A 24341-nucleotide genomic window follows, 5' to 3' on the forward strand; every position below is an offset into this window, starting at 1 on the left:
GTATATATTAGTATGTATATATTTTTATTGATGTCACACATCTGTAAAATTATCGACGGTTTTTAAATCAAGCTTTGTCAGCTACATGTAGGTAGTTTTACGTTGCATCTCAAAAATACGAATCCCTTCGTCAAAGTCTGCGTGGCGGATATCTACGAAAAGATGTTTTTACCTACAAAATAGAAAATGACAACATAGGTACATGTATTCTAGTTTCCAGACATCGTGATTTTAATAAAGTACAGTCGAATTAAGTTCAACGCTTCTAACAAACCACACATTGCGACTAAACAGGATGTCACAAATGCTAACTGGTTGGATTTAATTTTTAACAAAACACAGTGATTTAAGAATACTATAGCAATGTACATTTGATTACCCGTCGCCGTTTGATCACCCAAGTACTAACTACATTCATAGCCAGTTTTTTTCTTCTTTTTTTTTTTCGTAGCGGTATGTCTTGTCATGCCTGTATGAATTGCAATCCATTTCCGAAAGAATAGTGGAACACTATCTAGTGGATGTAAATACACAGATATTTTTTCAATTTCAATTTCAATTTCTTTATTAATCAATTAAGGGCCCTCAAGGGGCAACATGAAGACAGTTGACATACAACATCCAGTGAACATAAAACATTTAATAAACAAATACAAGAGGGAAAGAGCTGGGTGATTGAAAGAGCTAAGACAGACATGAACAATTAAATAGTATATATGTATATATATATGTATAATTATATATGTTTCCATACATTCAATATAGTGTCTTCTATATATTTATGTTACTAGTATGTTAAACACAGATATGTGCTCATTAATCTTGTTATGTGTATAACTTATCAAAGTCCATTATACATTGGAAGTCGGTTTGTGTGCGTGGGCTGTCCCGACAGCTAAGTCGTGGGAAACGTTTTTTTCCAGTCCAACGTAAGATTACACGCTTGCCGGAGCTGTTCCATCTAAATTATGTTATTTTTTTCGGATGATTTCAGGCTCAACTTTTTTGCTTTTTACATTTTTTTTTATTTTGGTGTGGGCGGAAAGGTTAGTGTTAAGAGCCCCTCCCCCCCCCCCCCCCGGATAAAAATAAATATATATCCGGGGGTTTTCTTGGCGTCTCACAAAATTTGTGAAAATGGGGAAAATTGTTTAACTTTTTTCTTTGCGTCAATCGTTTTTGTTATTCATCTATAGAATATTTATAGAAAACAATACCATAGATAATTTCTGCATATTGATTTTTGCGAAGTTACAGTGATCGGAAAAATGCGAGAATTGTTTCATTGCGAATTAATCATGACGATGTCACACTCATATACCCATACAAGAAGAATTGTCCATTTCTTCCATGCATCTAACGTACATAAACAATAATTTATACTTACCTTTAAACTTACTCTATTTTTGATTAATTCAACATTTCTGAAAAAAAAGATGTCAATATAACAATAAGTACTTTCAGTCGGGCTTACATCTACATTGTTTTTCACGCATTCTTAAAACTTTCAAAAACGGCATTTAAACGCATTATTTAGTGACTTTGTTTCAGCGCATTTGTATTCTTTCTGCAATGTCCCCCCCGGGGGGGGGGGGGGTGGGGGGGGGGGGGGTAGCTCTAAATCTACTGGTGTGCGTTTGAGATGAATTCCACGACGTTCGCACCAGTGTTCATTCATAGATCCGCCACTATAAACTCTGCGAGTCGTAAAATCGGACTTGTTGTCCTTTGAAATGTAAACCAAGTCAAGGTCTAACCCCAAAACAGAATGGTAATCTGAGAAGTTAACTATCAGCTAGCCGTATAAAGAATCAAGGATGTCTCAAAATCTGTTGTAATTTAACACTTGAAAGCCCAATTTGCACGCCATACTTTTTAGACTATGTAGAGTCTTCAGACTATTAAATGTGTAAGTAAATGCGTTCTGCTCGACCAGTCCTGTATCATGATTATTTGGTTTGTTTCAGAACATTTCATCGAACATACAAAACAGTCATGAGCGTATAATTTGTATTCAAAGGATATTTAACGCAGTTGCGTAACAACGAAAATGTACCAAATATAGTTCATGCGAGAGTTCTACAGTAGCATTTTTCAGGACATTCCCGTTTGCATTAGTTTTGGGGAATCAAGGTAAGCACACACACAGAGAGAGAGAGAGAGAGAGAGAGAGAGAGAGAGAGAGAGAGAGAGAGAGTATATAAGTTGTGATATATACATATGTTTTTTACCAGTATTTTGATCATAGATATACTAAATTAAATGTATTTTGATTTTACGATTATTTTTGGCTAAAGACAAATAGACAACTCAATTTTACATTTTTTTTTTAATTTAAAGCAAAAATGTCAGATTTTTATCATAAAAATACTATAATCAATAACAATATATGACTGCATGCATGATGCATGCTAGCTATATATATATCATAGGCGTCGGAAGCAAATTGAAAGTGGGGGGGGCTAGACTAATCCTCAGAAATATTGAGAAAAAAGTAATTCCCAAAATCATGGAAATCCTAATCCGTGGGGGGGGGGGGGGGGGGGGGGGGGGGGAGTATGCCTATACTTCCAAAAAAAAACAATTACTTACCCAAATTTTTTTTTTCTCAAAAATCATGAAATTCCTATTCCGTGGGGGGGGGGGGGGGGGGGGGGGGGGAGCTAGTATCTTTCTGAATCTAACTTCTCATTCTTTCAAGGTTAATTAGGAACGATAATCTTTCCTGCGCAAAAAAGTTGGGGGGGCTGAACCCTCTATCATGCTATGTTTCTAATGGTTAGGTATAACTTTGCAAAAAAAGTGGGGGGGCTAAGCCCCCCCTAGCCCCCCCGGTTCCGACGCCTATGTATATGATTGTGAGTGAAATGCACTATCCAAAGGGATGTTAACTGCATAATTTTGTGCCAATAAAATATTTGTATTTGTATATACATGTGTATGATTTGATCAGCTGTTAAAAGGAAAGTGTTGCATACGGCCTGTGGATATAGTTTTTGAAAGGCCTTTGTTTAAAAATGCCACAATTGGAATTTGGAAATAAACAGAACTGCATGCATACTCATTTTCAAATACATACATCATACAGGGATTTCTCTTCTTTCATCCAGGTGAATATACATTTACGAGTATTTAAATATTTTGAATTAGGACCTTTGTTGGTTAGGATAAGTAACACAATGAAATGTTGATACTTATTCTTGAATATCGGTCACATCAATTGTGTGTACCCGGTATATTAAAAGGGGGGGGGGGGGGGTCAATGTTGTTTTGATTTTTATAAAGGGGTCCACCAAAACCTTGAAACTGCTTAAATCTATTGAAAGGAAATGTTAAAGTAGGACATTTTTCTTTCAAGTTCAATTTAAAATATACTTAAACCCTAAATTAGTCCAATGTATTTTAACCCTATATTAGTTCAAGTTATGATATACTCTGGTACACAAAATTAGTTCAAGTTATATACCATAAATTAGTTCAAGTTGTAAATACCATAAATTAATTCAAGTTATATACCATTATCATAAATCGAAAAGTTCAAGGTATATGCTCTAAATTATTTAAGGTATATGTAGTAATGGATTCAAAAGGGGGGTTGCACTTGGCGCATGCCTCCTTAAAATTGTCAAAATAAAGTTATAATCAATAAATCATACTCTTTCTGGTGAAGAAAATGTACAACTTAATTGTGAGTCTTAATTATTAGCTTCTTGGAAACTCATGGGATTTAATATTTCTCTACATTAGACTGATTTCAGTGGTGTATTAAGGAAACCTGTGGGTTCAATGGTGTATAAAAGTACAATAGGAAACGGTTAACCCATTTTAGTTATCCTCTCCTTGGGTCCAAATGCACCTTTAAGTAATTGGTTATACTACCATGTGCTTTTAATGGCTTTTCCATGTTTATTATAATACAAAATGGCATGGTTTTATTTTTTTGAATGTCATTTACATTATCCCATTGATCTTGTTTTTTTTTTAACTGATTAATTTACAGCCATTCGTAACAAAAAATTAATATTATAGGAAATGTTTCTTATTTCAACATTAAAACAGAGGGCTTTGATTGGATTACAGCAGGCCTTAAATCTACAAACCCAATTAAAAATTGTTAATAATCTTAATAAAGTACCGGTATATATAATCATGAGAAGAAATATCACAAAAGTATTTAATTACTTTCAAGACTTCATTTTTATCCTTCAAAATATCTAGAATCTAGGAGCTTCTATGGGCATAAGCCATTGACCCCGGGGCCCCTAGCCACCAGGGTTATGCCCCAGACCCCCAGCCTAAAACTGGTGCCCTTATATAGCTAGCTCTCTAACTTCAAATCCTGGAGCTGCCTTTGGTATGTACCCAAAATTAGATACAAAATTTATCTAAAAATAGCTGGCCTTTATAATGTATGGCCATTTAATATTTCAAATTTCAATGAGTAATATGGAATTAGCTTGACCTAGGACAGGCTTATAACTACTTGAGCCACAATATACTTATACATATAAGTCTAATCTGTGTAGGAAGTATGGGACACCAGAAGTCCATTTAAAGTATCTTTAAACATAAATCTCTTTTGATAATTAAAAAAACTGAGAATCAACAAAACAATGATATGTTGCATAAATTCTTCAGCATCTTTTCAGAGATAGCAAAGCAACAACAATAAAACATACCAATATTGCAAAGACATTGTTTCAATGCATGTTCACAATTCATTTAATAATTAATGTGAATACAGTCAAACTTCGTTATGTCGAACTAGATGGGAGTGGTTAAAAACTTTGAGATATCCAAGTATTCGAGATATCAAGGGTTAAGCACTTAAATTTAAGTGGTTGGGACTTAAAATCACTTCAACATATCCATGGTATTTGAGATATCGGTGTTCGAGATACCGAAGTTCAACTGTATATCCATTCAAACATGTATAAGAAGAGTTAGGTAAAAATTCAGATCTTTTTGTAAGAATCAAGAAAGTTTATTCAAGAGATAAGGTATTTTTTTTTTTTTTAGATATTTCTTAAATAATTAAACTTAAGTTTATGAATATAAGGTGTTCAAATACAGTCAGGTGACCAAATCTAATAGAGCCCAAAGGGCTTTATGATATAGGTTTGATTATACACCTGACCATATTTAGTTTGAAAATTGTGCCATGAATTGAGACAAAAAGTGTTCTAAAACAGAGAAAATATCCCACATACGCACAAAAAACAAGCTACTATTTTAAACCACGTGATAAGAGGGAGCTGGTTTTGAGTGAAATATGCATAGCTTGCATATCGATTGCTCAAAAGCCAGACAAACCTTGTTAATTTCAAAGAGCTATGACTGCATGAGCGCATGCATGGGCAACAATGAAATAGACATGCATGCCCAAGTCACAGTGTTGTTTGACACGTGCAAATACCCAAAGTCCAAGTTCTTGTCAAAATGATTCTTATTGAAGAAGCAGTTTCCCTAACCATACATGCAGTACTTGGTTGCAATAACTCAAAGTTGTTATAGAACCTGTATTTACCAGCATGGTTTCAATTATGATAAATTCATTTTTTGTGTAGAAAAATTATAGAATGCCAATGAAAAAGTCAACATTCTCAGTGTACTTATTGTTTACAAATACAAACTCCTCTTGCTGACTTGCTCATTGTTACACTTCATTGAGTATTCTGCCTTAAAAGAGAGAGATTTTTGAGTAGTGGTGTAAAGATCGCAATGTGTCCTAGCTTGTTTGTTATAAAGATTGATTGAAAGTGTTAAGTATTCTGCTTAGTGCAATGACCCTCATGTAGTATTTACTTAGATTGTAGATACCAATTAAACAAAAAATTCTTTCTTTGGTAATTTATGTGGGATACGAAGGTGGCGACATTGCAGAGTCAATAAACGGGGCGTGTAGATTTCAGTCTGGTTGTTTCTATAGAGCTATGAATTAAGTTTTTATAATAAATAGAGGGAATCATACTTGGTAAATGTAAATATTTATATGTGACATTATGCAGTATTTGCAATATGATTTGAGCTGCTATCCTATAATATGTGAAGTGGAATTTAATGAAGACAATTAACTGCCATATTGAGATTCTTTTTCAATTTGATTGTTTTTCATGATTTTTGTGATTTAATTACCAGGTTTTGTTTTACATTAATTGTGTATGTAAAGTACATAAAATTATGTAACAAAGTTTCTTACACTAAATGAAGTGAGCATTTTAACACCCCCCCCCCCCCTGTAAGTGGCCAACAAGGATCTGCATATTACCAGTAAAATCTTGGCCTTTATCTTTAAGTTTGGTTGTACTTTACAGGACTATAGGTCTTATTTCTGTCAAGAGTTTCTTCGAAGACAACAGAAGCTTGCCTCCAAATGAAAAATTATCAATTTGGACTGTCTGATGACCACCAGTATATACCGGTATAAATTCTATATAGGTCAAGAGTTTTTGATCAATTCAGAATATGAATTGAAACTGTTATTGCTCAGCAGTATAAACAGCAAAGGTCTGACTATAGTTCACATATGTTACGATTTTAAAATGCAATACAGTCCAGCAAAATCTTTTATAAACCTTCAAAAACCTTCGCATATATATATATATTTTAACAAATACTGATATAAAAAATTAAAGCTGTATAGTTAACAAGGTAATAGTTTTAAACCTGGCCTGCTGGCAAAATTTTCTTTCATTTTTGCATCCATTTTATATTGTTTCTCTTTGATTAGATATATATATAGTTTTAAGATTTGACTTTTTTATATGTGCATGTGCAGACTCATTCAAGACTTTTGAAAAAGGATTTTCTAGTTTAAGGAGGTAATGGAGCTTTTTAAAAATAAATTTTTTTTCCCACTGTTATATGGGGGAAATGATCACAAGGTGGCATTTTAAGTTTGATATATTATATGTTTCGTGATTACGGTAATGTTTGAAAGCTAGCAGATTTTGTTTCTGATTTGAAAAAGTGTACTTTTTTCATGAAGATCAGTTTGCATCTGAATTAAATTATATGCTTTAATTATTGCACTCAAATATTGATCTTTCCCTGTCAGTCATTCAGAGGGAGACTATGTTTTGTTGTTAAGAGAAACATGTACTTGCATTCAAGCTATAATGACTGTGTATATCAGAGATTGTTTAAAATAGGTGTGATAGTGCATCTGAGCATCCATACATAATTCATCCATGCATCCATTAACTTATCCATCTTCTCTTCGAGAGACAATCACTTGAGTCCTTTTTTTGCCCATTTCAAAGGGTTAATTGAATTACCCCTAGGTTGGCTTAGGGTAAATAAAGAAAGGTAACATGACCTGACCCCAAAAAATGACAGGAAATCTTTGTGACCACCTGTTATATGTGATGAACACTTAAGCTTTAAGCTTCCCAGAAAAAAATTTAGTGTTAAACAGCATTGCATGATTGATCAATAACTGCATGATCAATAAAAATGATCAATCTGTGTTGACCTTTGTCGGTTATTTAAAAACTGAGTTTCCTTATAAACCTTTCTATATATATAGTACATTCAAAATTCCAAGTATTCGGATGACTTGTATTTTAGAAGAAAGTAGTGATAATCTTAAACAACTTCCTGGTCTCCTAGCTTGTTGATGCTTATTTATATACTAGCTTATAAAAGTAAAAGGATATATGTTTATGAAAGGATATTGAAATTATTTTAAAGGATTTTCGAGGAATAAAGAAATAAGAGTCAGAAGATGTTAGCTAGACAGAACTGGAGTAAGAATGTGGAGTTCCTGCTAGCTGCCATTGGGTACTGTGTGGGACTGGGGAATGTGTGGAGGTTTCCATACCTATGCTACAGCAGTGGAGGCGGTAAGAGTAACTGTACAACAAATTCCTAATTAAACACGTAAAATTAAATATCTGGCTAAAGTCTCAAGAAGGCACCTCTTGTTGGTGTCAATTCATCATCGCAAACCACGGTTTTGAGTCCACAAATGATGATGGAGAGAATCGATGTGAATCACACGTGGGTCACCGACGATGGTGTCAATTTAAATCTTGCAATTATTTTTGTGATAGCTATAAAAGTTCAATACTTGCAATTTTCTAGATCTTCTTGTAATTTGATTCAAACGTTGCAATCGAGGAATAAAGTACTTTTGTTAATTAAGACATATTCAGCATTTTAAAAGTCCAGTTTGCATGGTGAATTTCAATTATGCATTGGTCTGTATTTATATACGCCATGTATTATACATGTATTTAGAAACGTAATGATACAGTAGTAACACATATATGCAGATTCTTATTTATCTGTAAAAAACTGATATGAAAATATTTCCTTGATCTTTATACAAGTAAAAAACGTAATGATACAGTAGTAACACATATATGCAGATTCTTATTTATCGGTAAAAAGCTGTTATGAAAATATTTCCTCGATCTTTATACAAGTAAAAATGTTTGCATATATATATATATATATATATATATATATATATATATATATATAACAAGCACAAACATTGCAATAACTCTCAAATTGACATATACCTGACCATAGTGAATGATAAAGATATATATAAAGCACAGAGAAATTCACTTTTGTTGGAGCTCCACCATCCACCCCGACCGAGGCTTGAACTCACGACCTCTGGAACCCATTCTCCTAGCAGTGAACGGCCACCGCGCTCCCCACTCGGCTATCTAGGCAAGACAAAAATCTTGCTTTCGATAACGAACGGAACCTAGCGCGCTGGCCGCGCACTACACAGTCGCTTGAGATACAGGTGGAATACAGTTAAACGACAATCTGAGAGGATCGGAACGATACACATTGCATAGATACAAACATATATAACAAGCACAAACATTGCAATAACTCTTAAATTGACATATACCTGCCCATAGTGAATGATAAAGATATATATAAAGCACAGAGAAATTCACTTTTGTTGGAGCTCCACCATCCGCCCCGACCGAGGCTTGAGAGTTATTGCAATGTTTGTGCTTGTTATATATGTTTGTATCTATGCAATGTGTATCGTTCCGATCCTCTCAGATTGTCGTTTAACTGTATTCCACCTGTATCTCAAGCGACTGTGTAGTGCGCGGCCAGCGCGCTAGGTTCCGTTCGTTATCGAAAGCAAGATTTTTGTCTTGCCTAGATAGCCGAGTGGGGAGCGCGGTGGCCGCTCACTGCTAGGAGAATGGGTTCCAGAGGTCGTGAGTTCAAGCCTCGGTCGGGGCGGATGGTGGAGCTCCAACAAAAGTGAATTTCTCTGTGCTTTATATATATCTTTATCATTCACTATGGGCAGGTATATGTCAATTTGAGAGTTATTGCAATGTTTGTGCTTGTTATATATGTTTGTATCTATGCAATGTGTATCGTTCCGATCCTCTCAGATTGTCGTTTAACTGTATTCCACCTGTATCTCAAGCGACTGTGTAGTGCGCGGCCAGCGCGCTAGGTTCCGTTCGTTATCGAAAGCAAGATTTTTGTCTTGCCTAGATAGCCGAGTGGGGAGCGCGGTGGCCGCTCACTGCTAGGAGAATGGGTTCCAGAGGTCGTGAGTTCAAGCCTCGGTCGGGGCGGATGGTGGAGCTCCAACAAAAGTGAATTTCTCTGTGCTTTATATATATATATATATATATATATATATATATATACATACACACACACACACAAGTAAATATAAATATATAAAATATATGTATATGATATATCATGATATATAAATATATATGTATATATAATAGATAAAAATATATATACAAATATAAAAATAGATTGACAATAAACACGACTAAGGGAGACCATTTACATGGTTGAAATATTTTGAAACATTCTTTTAAAGCATTTTTTTTTTTTAAATATAAATATATATAACATACATGCATAAAAGTCTACTTTTGAAGTTTATAGGCCAGATGCTACAATATGTGTAGGTTACATGTATAACAATTTCATCATCATTGTAAATTGGATTTGATGTTGTTTTACCGGTATTTGCTGTCAAAGTTCTATATAATTAGGGCCATGCTCTGCGGGCGCCCTATAGTGATCAGTCTGTCTGTCCATCTGTCCAGCCATCCCTGCTTCTGTCCGCCTATCCGTTTGAGATAACTTGTCCGGAGCATATCTTCTCTCCCCTTGGCCTAATCTTGCTCATACTTTACCCACAGAGTACCTTTGGGTAAAGGATGTGCAGTGACCTTGAACCAAGTTACGAGGTCAAATGTGAAGGTCATAGCAGAATTGTATGAAAAATCCTTGTCTGGAGCATATCTTCTCTCCTTTTAGTCAATCTGGCTCATCCCTCACTCACAGAGTGCCTACGATCAAAGGGTTTGCAGTGACCTTCAATGATGTCGTAGATCAAGTGTCAAGGTCATATTGATCATGCAAAATTCTTTTTTTAGAGCATATATATACTCTCTACTTGGCCCTGTTTGGCTCCTATTTCACATAAACAAAGCTTTAGGTTAATAGTGTGCAGTGAATTCATAATTAAACCAAGTCAATGTGAAGGTCATTGCAAATGCAGTATCTTTACAATCGCTTTTAGACTGTAGATTAATTCCCATTTTATTAATCTTGATCAGGTCGAAACAAAAATGCCTGTATGTAAGGGGTAATGAGATTGAATTAAATTTTTTTCGTTCTATTGTCCATTAATTTAAGTGGGGCCCTTTGATATGGTCACCACCTCAATGCTGTCTGTTTATTTTTACTCCTGTTGTACATGCTTATCCCTAAGACATTGCTTGCAAAGATATATACTTCAATTTGAAATGAGAATCGCATAAAAATATTAATTTTTCTATTTTAAGGACACAATATTGCAATCTGAAAGATATTTTAAAGTGCGGACAAACAAGTCATCTGTCTCTATTTATTGAAAAGCAAGTTTATTTACATTTTTTTTAATGAATAAACGAAAGCACTGGATGCTCCTCTGATTCAATCTTGATTGAAATTTTAAGGTGTTGAAAGACAAACTTAACAGATAGCAAAAGAATCGGGCTTTCAAAACTGAACTAACCATGCACTCTTTCTTAAATTCAGGTGATTGCAAAAGGGTGAAATTTAGAACATAAATGAGGACAACTTGAGCATTTAAACCTCATGAGGATTAAAATAAATCCATTAATTAAAACTATACCAGAGGTCATGAAGTTTGCATGATATCCACATGCACATAGTCATGAATGAAGGTAGAGACTGAACTACTAATTGACATATTTTAGCAAGCAAGGACTTTTAAAAAACTATTCTTGCATAATCATTAACCCTTATGCACCCATATATAGATTAGGAATTTATGGAAGCATGGGCTTGACATCTGAATGTTGAACTTGTAATAGAACTAGAGACCCCTCATTTCCTGATCAGGTGCTCTTGCGCTTGGCTATTCAGGCCAATAGCCGTAATGTATTTTTGCTCTATTGACTGATGCACTATAGAGATTTCAGTGCCATTGGGCCTTAAAATCTTATGTCTTGGGGGTCATTTCTTAAGCACCTCTTTGTCAAATATCATTATATCAAAGATTTTTCATATGACTTTTTTTTATTAGTACCATCAGATATATAGCTCCATTTTTCCTCTCACGTCTTATGAAATTTGCTGTCCATACATACACAATATAATGTCAATTAACAATAAAATTTGTTGCTAAGAAAGTTTTATGTTTATATAGATGTGAAGGGGTGTATTAATTTATGTCACAGATTACTCTAATACCCCGGTACATGTAATATAAATATTTATTTATTTTTTGTTTTTAATTTTCCAGGTGCCTTTCTGGTGCCGTTTTTCCTGATGTTGATTCTGTGTGCCGTTCCCCTGCTGTATATGGAGTTGGCGGTGGGACAGTACACACAGAACGGACCTGTCGGGGCTCTAGCCAAGCTCTGTCCTCTCTTCAAAGGCAAGAGTCATCTGAACTCCTTTTCCCTGATGATATAGCAATGAATTTCACTTACATTTTGTTAAAGACATGAGAAGTTTTTAATTCATTAATTTTAATGTGACAATTTGATTTTCACTTTACAGTCACAACCACTTTAATTCACAGTGCAAAGAGTACAATGATGTAGAAATTATATCAAGTGTGTATTAATTGCTTTTAGAAACTTTTTAAATTGCAAAAAAAAAAAAATTAATGCATATAGAAAAGTTTTTGCAAATTTTGTTACACATGAAAAAAGTGATATATGGTTATTTGAAAGATGCAAATTGTTAATAGAAATTGTCAGTAAGCTCATGTAATACTTTTACCAGCTTGTCATGTCGAAGAGGGATTTATGTTTTGTCACTGCATTCAATTTCTATTTTACTGATATTGATGAAATGTTTTATGTCTGATGAGTAAAAGATTTTCAATATACTTGTACAATTTAAATCTAATGCATAAATAGTACATGTATTGAGATGGAATAACACACCTGGAAAAAGTCAATCAAATGAACATTAAACTATTTGATTATGAAAGATTTAATCATAAATAAACTGTACATATGTCAAATAAGCGAAAAATTTCCAGTTTGGGGATAAAAAATGAATATCTAAAAAATTCAGTTCAATAAGTAACAACAAAAGCCCTTTCGGGATTCGCACTCGGGATGTATGGATCACAAGCCCGACACGTTATCCACTCGGCTATGGATTAAGTGACATGCTATCGTTGATAAAATCCTTTTAATAAAACGAAATGTCGTTTCTATCAGAGGTCAGCCATTTTGTGATGATGTGTTATTCCAGCTTAAGATATCTCTAATTGGTCTCAAAGTGGTGAGCTCCCTTTCTCTCTACATGTATATTATTTCAAGATGATGGGGGGTGGGGGATGGGAGTACGTGTATTATAGTCCATGTACAGAATACAAGTTGAGCTGAGTTTGATCAGCCATTGTGTTTGCAGGAGCTGGCCTGGCCACAGTTGTGATATCATTCCTCTTCACGACTTACTACAATGTCATCATCGCCTGGGCGTTTTACTACCTCTTCCATTGCTTCCAGTCGGTTCTTCCATGGACTGCCTGTGATCACGACTGGAACTCTCCGAACTGTTGGGATGGCACTGCCACTCAAAACTACACCAATTCAACGACAAATACCTCGTATCTAGGGCCTGCAATGAAGCCTAATGGGACAATTTCTCCTACAGAGGATTTCTATCAGTAGGTTGTAGGGTTATGGATATATTTGCACATATTTTACATGTTGGTCGGTACTGTCTTGTTAATGTATAAAAAAAATTTATTCTAAACCTTTTAAAATGTTAGATATTTGTCTTTCAAATCATACTCTGGAGGTACACTCGAATCCTGAATCTAGTTTATTTTGATTTGAAATTCATCCTCTCTGATTAATCAGTAGAGTTGTTTCCCTGTCATTGCTTTAAAATATCAAACTTGTTATAAGTTACAAGTAAAATCAGACTTCAGTTAATTGAATCTATAGTCATTTTGAAATTTAATGTTGAGTTCATTCACTTATAAATATTAAGCAAATTGATTGGATTAAAGTACAATGTAATTAAAACACCTTCACTGGTCAGGTGTAGAATTTCCAATTTTCAAAATATTTAACCAAAAAAAGAAGTAACTCATGGCTTACAGATTCATAGAGAGATCGAGACGTACTGTGCTACACTTTGAGATAGAAATTGTTGGAAAGATACTATTTATAAAGTTACACTTGATTTTATTTTTATGTTTCAATAAATAGTATGTCACAACATGGTGGTGTCCCTTAGATTACCACCTTAAAGTGTTGAACATGAGACCTACCGTAATATTATTTTAGGAGTTACGTGCTGGAGAGGTCCAGTGGTATCGAGGAGACAGGTCGGCTCAAGTGGGAGCTGGCCCTCATACTGCTCATGTGCTGGGTCATCGTGTACTTCTGTATATGGAAGGGGCCAAAATCTACAGGAAAGGTTGGTACAAAGTGATATATAGATTACAAGAAGTTTTGCATAATAGGTTTGGTTTTGTATTTCCTAACCTTGTCTTGAGACTAGGGGGTATTTTTCTTGGCCATTTATTTAAATTGGGGTTTGGCACATTATGAACAAGTTTGTAACACTACTTTTATTGATTAGCTGGTTTGTATATATACCATTATGGTAATTCAAATGAGTACATGGAGGTGAAATTCTTAAAAACCTAGTCATATATGCATATACAGTGTAGATGACTAGTATCAGTAAATTGCCAAATCAAAATTGATAGACCTCGCACAACTCCAACCACGATAATGTTAAATAATCTAGCTAAGAACATGATTCCTTCAAAACATGACATAGCTTGGGACATGATTCCTTAAACAATGAAGCGTAAGACAAAAAGTTCCATATTATAGAACTTTTAGGCAGCTTTGAATCTCTTACTCCTTGATTGCAACCTGAAGGAGGAATTTATAAAGAGCAGTTCATGGATGATCTCATGTGACAACATGCTTACAGAGAATTTTAACATCTCGGTGGACATTAGCAGGGTTGTCTCTAAGACCTGTGGGGCGGGGAATTCTCCCACCCATAATGCCTTATTTATCCGGCTATTTTTGCATTTCAAACACAATGTAGCTATCAATCAAGACCCCAAGACCCCCTTCTACTTTTTTATTTCCTCCTTCTACTTCAATTTTTAGAGACAACCCTGCATAAGGCATAACATGCAAGGATACATCCTATCACCATATTTCTATTTTCATTAACATTGAATGATTTATGTCAGCAATTATATCCAGGCTTGCATAATCTGGCCTTCTTGCAGCTTATAAAGTTTAATGCTTTATAAGCAAATGTAAAGATTTGACTTATAAAGAGAGAATAGATACATGTAAATCATTAAAGGCAAAGGGTCATTTAAAGCTGCTTGGTCTGATTTTATATCAAATTTTGTGTATGTTTTGAACTGATGCTTTTGCTAAGTTTGTGTATAATATTAGATATTGTTGTAGTTTTCCTAGTCAATTACGCCGTATTTCAAAGAAAAAATGATGTACAAAATTTGTTAACACTAAAAAAGATACAAAAAGGGTATCACGTTTTTTCGCCACCTGTATTCTGACTTTGACATCGCTTTTAATAGAGGTTATAATGTTTTTGGCAAATCAAAAATAAACTTGTTTACATTTCATTCACTATTACCGGTATTTCTGAAGTTTGTTTTGTTTACAATCGATGCATAACATGTGGGTAGAAAAAACCCAATCATTGGAGGGCGAAACCAAACGATTCCCTTTTCTAAACATTCTCATAATGCATTTGATTTTTTTTTTGTATGCCCATAAAAAAATGATTTCTATAGTTACTTTGAATATTTTTAACATTGAAAGGAGACCGATTTTGCTGGTGTTAACAGGCAAAAGTCTATAACTTTCTAAGATAATTTGTTTTTACAGAAAATTATTTGATACTGTAACAGCCAAAAAATTGGACCATCCAGCTTTAAATGAAAAAAAAAAAAGAACAAACACCTGAATATATTTTGGTGAACAATGGTGTGATAATAAATAGCAGTGGAGAAGGAGATGGTATTTGAGACAACTGAAGAGGCAAATTGGAAAACAAAGAGCTACATGTACAGGCACATTTGGGCATACATGTATGAAATAATCCAGTTATGTTTGCAAGGTATAGAGGTATGGCCTTTATGGAGAATCCTTGTTCTCTCCTTCATTGTTTGATGGCCATGCATCTGATCGATCTTTTATAATTATCATGATTGGTTGGTACATGTACCGGTATTAACTTTCAATCCACCAATGAGAAAGTGAACATTTTAGTTTTGGGAGGTCATGTATTGTAATTGGATATTGTTTAATTGTATTTGAATGGATAAGAATTCTAGTGATGTGTGAGGTATCCTTCACAAAATTGTAAAGGAGCCAATAAGATTAGGGCCAGAATAATTCATTATACGTTCAAAAGGGGGGCCCATGTACTGTATCTTTGCTAGCCAACTTTGAAGGGTTTATGATCAACTACTCTCCTCATAAACCCTTGATATAATGTGCTATCAAAAGTTTGGATTTTTTCCCTGAATTCTGATTGAGGTTTACTATTACTGTCAACCAATTAAAAGCTAGGTGATTTTATGAGGAGAGTAGCAAATCAGAAACCCTTGGCTAGGGAAGATGCATCTACTGTCAGTATGAGAGTATTGAAGACTCAGGTTATTGATGATGCATACAACATTTCTAAAATTAAAGAATTCAACTAAACAGTTATGGTATATGGAACTACCTCATAGATGTAAATTTACTAAAAAGAAAATGGAATTAATTTCATAATACATCTTTTAAACCAAGCAAAATGCCTGTTCATACAAAACCAGATCTAAATAAGGCTCTATACATTCATCAACAGGTAAAAGTATATAATGAATATAGATGAGCAGACAAGACATCCAAAAACGGAATGGTTTAAGAAACTCACTATTCACAGGAAAGGAAGACAATGGAAATATAGCTTTATTGTGGAATACAGAACAGTGCAAAAGAGGATTTAAATTGGAGGAAAAAAAAACAGCTGTAGAAGATTAGATTTCTGACAAAAAACAAAGAGGATATTAATCAAGGATTGCTTTTCCTATCTACGAGCTGAATTTTTTTTAATGGAGAGGATTTAACTCAAATATATACCATTGGCTTTATAAGCCATAATTGGTGTGATCTATTGATAGGGACAAGCTTACTTGAAGCTTGATGATATATAACTATTTTCAGGTGTGTATTTCTCTGCTTTGAAATGTTTTAAAATCTTATTTCAGGATGCGCTAAAAATTATCGTATAGTTGTGTAGATGCATGTATTTCATAATCAATTTCATCAGGATGTGTATTTTCTCATCCCTCTGTTATGAAATGATATAATCTATTTCAAGCCATGTATCGATTTCAGGTTGTGTATTTTACCGCTACATTTCCATACGTCGTTCTTGTCGTCCTATTGGTAAGGGGGGTAACTCTCCCTGGATCTCTCAATGGCATTCTTTTCTTCATCAGGCCAAAATGGGAACTACTTCTGGATCCAAAGGTATGCACTTTCTTTCCAAAATATTAAAGAAATCAATATGAATTACAATTTTTAAGAAATTGTTAAAAAAAAAAATGATTCATATCTTGCACCCTCTAAGCAGCAATATCAAACTACTTCAGGTATTATAATATTCATAAACCACTTTGAAGAAGGGAATTAATGTTTACAAAATCTTGATTGTTTTTTAATCCAAAGGTGTGGGTAAATGCCGCAGCCCAGAACTTCAATTCAATTGGTATAGCATTTGGGGGAATCATTACCATGTCCAGTTATAACAAGTTCAACAACAGAATCATAAAGTAAGTGGTCCCTTTGTATCCTGGCGTCATGGGTTTCTGATTGTCTAACTCTAAATGTTGCCTCTAATTGTTGTCTCTTTAGTCAATAATTATGAAACTTTGTCACTTTAACCTGAGACTGAGCATCGAAAATCATCAATACTAAATCAAAGAAAAGTCGTCATTATATGCAGTTTCTAAACATGAACAAACTTGATGGCACATTTGACCATTAAAAAATGAGCATCATATGTTTCTGATAGTATGATTCATCAACAAATTTCTTCAGTAATAATTAAAATGAAAGATAACCTTATAAATATTTTTAATAAGGGTTTCAATTGTTTTTTTAAGCTTTTATTTCAACTTAAATCTATCAGTTATTTAATTTATCTCATTTACAACATTTCATCACTTAAATGTATTACAATACCATTATTTGAATGAATGATTTATAGTTACGTTTTTATTTCAGATGAAGCTTAATAATTTATAGCACTCTTCAGATTCGATAATAAGAAAAGCTTTTATTACAAAGTCACGTAATGATTTTAGCATGAAAATACGACATCAGAAGTATATTTTATTAGACAATAAGCAAGTTTAGATAAAGTGATACAGTGTGTATCATAATTACCGTAGGTTTTTAGGCAATTTTAATGACTTTTATTAACATATTAACAGTTAAAGAACAGTATTTATAATTCATCTCTTGAGTCATTGTGTGATTTACTTAACCTTCACAAGTAGCATAGGTAGGGTGGTGTAGATGTATAAAGATGAAAGGAGACTGTACATCCATTGTAGCTAGTGAATAAAAAATTACGTCATTTTGGAGAAAACTCACGCGACCAAAATAGACTATCGGAAACACATGACTATCGAAAACATTTGACAGCATGATTTTAGATGGTTGTTCTAAATGTAGTCAATGCAATTTCTAAACATTGACACATCACTTCCTTGCTGCAGTTACATGTATTCAATCACCAGTGTAAGGCAATGTATGTTATGTCATTCAAAGTTAGAGGTTTAATTTATCTTTAAATTTAAATTCTGTATTTCTCTTAGTGTTCTCTATAAGATATTATCCACAAAAAAATCACTGTGTGAAAATTAAGGTTCAATAGATATGCTTTTGGTTATATTTGCTTTTTTTTGTATATCATTTCATTAGTCAATCTCAAAACCTAGCTTGCATAGTGGTTTTTAAGTTTTCTTGTACATGTATATGCACTGATATAAACATTAGAAATGAAAGATAGTTTCTGATAAAGAAAATTGATCTCAATGCACGTGTACTCTGGGAATCTTATACAAAAGGTTTGTCTATGTTCCCCTTGTAGAGATGTGTTAGTGATAGCAGTAGTGGACGCCATTACCTGTCTGCTGGCCGGGTTTGCTATCTTCTCCATTCTGGGAAATCTGGCTGAAAACCAGGGCAAGGATGTGGGTGATGTCATACAACAAGGTCTGTGTATCTATGTATCAATATCTAGGAGTTTCTATAACTTCTTGAAACTCTTAGAGTATTTAAAGTTAGTTTGTCTGCTTGAGACTTGCTGTCTTTGTGTTAAAATAATTAAGAACTCTTGAAAGACTGGCTCCTATAACGAATTCTGCCCACAAATCTAAAAAGCCAGAAATTTCTGTATTAAAATTACATTAAAAAAAATTCAATTAGAAAAAAGTTTTGAAATTATGTATAGCAATTTAACTCACATTGATCACTATATCAAATTAATATGTTCAGACAATGCAAATTTATCAACATATGTTTTGATAGTTTAATGCTTGAAATTAATTATTAACCTGTTTGACCATTTGTTATTTTTCTGTAGGTCCTGGACTAGTTTTTGTGATTTATCCCGAAGCCTTTACAACGATGCCAGTCCCACAACTCTTTGCCGCCGTGTTCTTCTTTATGTTGATTAATCTAGGAATTGATAGCCAGGTATGTACCTGTCATAAGTTAGATTAAATCTGTGATTGCATGTGCCCTATTAAATAACTTTCATCTGTATCTGTTATAAACAAAGTCAGGTACATAATTAATATCAAGATCATCAAAGATGTGTTTTATGCAGATTATAGCATCGCCTTAGAAATTAGTTCCTGAAACACAGCTCTATTGTTTGTTTTGGAAGGATGAACTTTCCTTGCTCATATTGCATTTGTTTTAGATATTTTTTGTCAACATTAATTGGTACAAGTATTTGTATCTATATATTAATACGATTAATAATATCGATGTTTAATGCATAGGTTAGAAGAGCACACCCCTACATCAGTGTATCCGTTGCTAATTATGGTTCTCTGTGTTTCAGTTTGCATCTACCGAGGTGATTGTCACCACGATCAACGACCACTTCCATCCACAAGTCAAGAAATACCTGAAGAGGAAGGAGGTACTGGTGGCAGTTGTCTGTGCTCTCTCCTTTCTGTGTGGATTGCCAAATGTTACTCAGGTGAGCTATTGGTTTCTGCCAAATGTTACTCAGGTGAGCTATTGGTCTCTTTTCTCTCCTTTCTCTGTGGTTTGCCATATGTTATGCAGGTGAGCTATTGGTCCTATGGGCAATACACATATATTGCTCCTCCCTCTGTATCTGAAAATTGATTCCCATATTAAAGCTAACTTTAACATTTTTAAAGCATGTATGTTATCTTAAAGTTTATATTATTAATATATTATCTCTGGATGAAGGAAGAGTATATCACTACAGTAGATCTGTGAATTGTTATAGAAATATTGCAATGAGAAACCTGACACATTGGAGAGGGTCAGTTAAGAGAATTTAATCATTTGAAAGAAAAGTTTGAGATTTAATTGAGAATTTATGATTACGGTATCAGATGTTTGATTTAGAGATGGGTTGTTAAATTTTGGACCAAAAAATTAAGTTATCAATCCCTACATGGTACTTCAACGTGAATTGTTTGTGTGTTGTAGGGTGGTTACTACTTTTTCTCTCTGATTGATCACTATGCAGCAGCCGTCTCTCTCATGTACTTGGCATTCTTTGAAGTCATTGCAATCACATGGTTTTATGGTAAGTTATTTCATGCAATGAAGCATTATTTTCTATGCATTATGTAATGTTTTGGTTTTTTTCATGTATGCAGTATCTCATTATTTTAAGAAATATTTTTTATTTAAAAAAAAAACCCAACAGTTCTTTGTTTCATCAAATAACAATATTGTATATTAAACAATAGATATGTTTCCATTTCATTTTTAAACCAAATATCAATAAATTTCAAATGTGTAATTGCACTATCTTAACATATAATTATGTGAATGTATTGAAACTGTTTCCACTTGGTTGTGATTTTATATTTGAAGGTGCTCGTCGATTGGGAAGAAATATCAAGGAGATGAATGGCAGCACTCCAAATATATTTTTCATTGTGTGCTGGTATTTCATATCACCACTGTTCATTTTTGTAAGTTCAAGCAGAAGAGCATGTACTAGGCCTAATATTGGGTTTTAATCAACAATTTATCAACATTGATTGAAAATTCATTTTGTAATACATGATAACCATTTTATTCAGAAAAGGTGATTGTCAATTAAAAACCTCTGAAAAGGAATATAAAAATATCTCAGGATGCTTTTAAAGTCAGAACATTTATAGGCAACTTAGCTAGCCTGGTTCTCTCCTTCTAGGAATAATATACCTGGTATATGTTAATTTATTGTTTCATTAATTGTAAAATCAATTTCCGTTGATTGCTGTAGGGTATATGGTTGTTCAGCATGATAAGCTACCGTCCGTTCCAGTTGGATGGTTATGACTACCCAGTCTGGGCGACAGTACTAGGGTGGTTTATCGCCGCTCTGTCCGTCCTGTGTGTACCCATAGGAATGGTACACTCCATTTATCAAGCAAAGGGGAATAACTTGTGGCAGGTATGTTTCTGGTATTTCACAACTTATAGCTTAATTAATTGATTTACGGAATGATTATAAATCTCAGACTCCCATAACATCATCTATGTCTATTAGCTCTTAATATTTTGCTTTGGTTGAATAGTTTTCTGAACACTTGAAGGTACTGTTGTCGTAGGTAGGTTAAATGCTACTGCTCTTATCATTCAAAGGCAGAAAAGTTAATCTTTTCTTTTATTATCAGGCCAACAATTTCAAAATGAGAACCTATACTTTTTGGCCATTTTGATAGGGAATTTTAAAACTAACATAAGAAAGTGGAATTATTCCTCCTTCACAAATAAAATTTATTGATAATGAAAAGAAAGAACTAGCTGGCAATGGAAATAAAAACTAGAACCCCTGCATTTCTGGCCAAGAAACTAAAGATTAATTTTTTTTTGCCCCAAGATGGCCAAATTAAAATGAGGGTAAAGTTGATTTTGTACAGTTTTGTGTATATCTTTTACGATTTGGGAATTTGGAATTCTTATGTAGTCAGTTATAAAGGCTACACTACTGAAGCATGCAACTTTTCATCCCAAATAATCAGTTATTAGAATGGATATACCGGTAATTTTTTTAAATATACAGTATAACATACTGTAACAATAGATGGTTCTGATTTATGAGAGTGTTGAAAACTGTACAGAAATTTGTTTTGTGGTTTTTTTAACAGAAATTGAAGAACTCCATAGTGTCCCCACTAGATGATCCAAACGAGATCTTCCATCTTAATCTTTACAATGGAGGACCAGAAAAGAAAGAAAACTTTGATGCTATTTAAGTTGCACTCTTTCTGAGCAACCCTTTCAAGTGTGTCTATAGAATATGTACCCGCGGGTAATCATATCGAGTTAATATTAGACTAAGTCTTTTAGTATTTCTACAAGAAAATTTATGAAGTTACTACTGGTATTTTATTTCTTTGTGAAAGAAATGACTGTATGTATATTACTGGTGGTTCGTGTTTTACCACTTTCCATTCATATTCAGTGAATAATATTATAATACAAGTTTATGTACACAGAATATGTATGTAAAGGTATATGATGGACGGTATGTATGCTCTAGGTCTCAAATTGAAAGTTTTAATATACACATGTACATGTATAATGGCATTACAAAGCTCTATACATTAACCAAAAATAATGACAGAAAAAAATGTTTTATCATGTTTATGATAGATGTATCAGGTGTCTTGATAATTCTTTTTTTACCATCATCAATTAGACGATGAATGTAGATCTATGTAATATTTTTTGAAAAATTACTGTAGAATCTTTTGATTTAACCTACACTTCTCACTTTTTGTAAGGTGTGTCCTAAATTTTGACCATTGATAATGCTCACACAGTTTAAAGAAGGTTTGTGCAATGTTACTTGCTATTAAAATAGATAATATTCATTATTGTTATCTAAAACATTAAGTCATTGATATGTTCAGTAATGTAAATTACCTAATAATCCAGTATTACTAGTTTAATGGAATAAAAAACCAAAAAATAAGTCATTACAATCACAGAATCCATGCAATGAGATATTGGGCATTTAGATCAATGTAGTTACGATAATAGGTTTATTTTTTTCCATTTTTAAGGTTGTGTTGAAGTCTTGGAAATTATAATTTTGATAGATAGTAGTTACAATTTTGTCACTGTCAGTTCAGCATTAAGATATTGGACAGAGAATTAACTGTTGCATGCATCCGGTATTTTTCTCATTAGATGTCAGATATTTGGTAGAAGAAACCTAGCGGCAAAGTGAGAATTTGTTTGGATCCAAGAGAGCCGAATATAGATGCAGCCTTAGTCAGTATTGTCTATCATGCATGCATATTTGTAACCAGTTAACTGGTTACTGGGGATTGTAATGATGGTAACTTGTTACAAAATTAGTACCTGTAATATACATTGATATACACTTTGGAATGATTTTAATGATATGCATGTATTTATTAAATATAAATTAATACACACTTTGGAATGATTTTAATTAGATTTTCATTTTGTAAAAGTATTTAGTGGGTGGTAGCAGTATATGTAAAAAAAAGTTTTAACTTCATTGATTTAGTAAGTCACTATTCTGGTTTTAGATTCCGTCATTGTTAGTTTATATATGAGATTATGAATAATTTGAAAATAGGGCAAACTACAAGGAGGTTATTATGGTTGTGGTGCAATTTAAAAATCATATTGTAACATAAGCAGACAAAATCAGTATTGTGTTTCAAGAACACTTCACCATTTTTCTAGATGTTTCTCTAGATGCTTTAGTTTGTAATTAAAGATATTAAACTTACAGATAAATATGATGCCTAAATATGTTTATATGTATTTAGGTATTCAATAAAAACTTTTACTTATTTGAGTGGAAGAGTTTAAATTTCCTTTTTTTTTGGATACATGTGAAATTGTACACTAGCTGGTATTGCATATTGACATAAACTATTATATTTTATTGATATCTTTAGATGTCAAATAGTTTTCAAGATTATTTTACATTTTTTATACACACAAGTACTGCACATTCATAAGTTGGTTCATTAAAACGTGCATAATATTGGTACATGTAGTTTATACACTTAAAAGGTAAGGATGATTTTGTTAGAAGAAAAGTTTGATTTACTTTTTAGTAACTGATTTCATTTACATGTATTTTAATCTCTTTTGTGGATTTCATGTATTTGTTTATACATTCCACTGCAATGCAGGGTTTTTATTTATTGTAATTTTTTTGAAAGAAATGGGCAGTACTGGGTAGATTAATGTTTTTATATTATCAATACCCTTGATTTTATAATGATGGCATGAATTGTGAGAAAACTTTTAATAGATTTTATCTAGATACCACATGAAAAACAATATTTTTTTTGAACATCATAGATATCTATAGTTAATGAATTTTATATTGATACAATGTATACGTTTTATTCAAAATCAATGTGGCGTGTGTGTGTATTTTACAAATGGTTTTGTAATATGAATGTCTCCTTTAATATAAAAGCTCGATCAGGTTAATTCAGATTACAAGTATTATCAAATATATTTTGTATTTGTATGAATTCCAACAATCGAAATAAATATTGACTGTACACATTA

General features: G+C 33.2%; 1 protein-coding gene across 2 annotated transcripts; it reads left to right on the forward strand.

The window, feature by feature from the left end:
• Positions 1 to 1856: 1856 nt before the first annotated feature.
• LOC128188419 (sodium- and chloride-dependent GABA transporter ine-like) lies at positions 1857 to 24341 on the forward strand. 2 transcript variants are annotated; one of them, XM_052859459.1, is made up of 14 exons: positions 1857 to 2133; positions 7693 to 7844; positions 11777 to 11911; positions 12904 to 13162; positions 13791 to 13923; positions 16893 to 17027; positions 17226 to 17329; positions 18655 to 18779; positions 19150 to 19262; positions 19636 to 19776; positions 20262 to 20361; positions 20655 to 20755; positions 21052 to 21222; positions 21920 to 24341. In XM_052859459.1, exons 2-14 carry the CDS (start codon positions 7727 to 7729, stop codon positions 22025 to 22027), a joined length of 1743 nt encoding a protein of 580 aa, XP_052715419.1. In that variant the 5' UTR covers positions 1857 to 2133; positions 7693 to 7726; the 3' UTR covers positions 22028 to 24341. The 2 variants fall into 2 exon arrangements, with proteins under 2 accessions (XP_052715419.1, XP_052715420.1); XM_052859460.1 differs by lacking the exon at positions 1857 to 2133 and adding an exon at positions 3033 to 3110.

Source organism: Crassostrea angulata, chromosome 6 (assembly GCF_025612915.1).
Source record: "Crassostrea angulata isolate pt1a10 chromosome 6, ASM2561291v2, whole genome shotgun sequence".
Classification (NCBI taxonomy): Eukaryota; Metazoa; Mollusca; class Bivalvia; order Ostreida; family Ostreidae; genus Magallana; species Magallana angulata.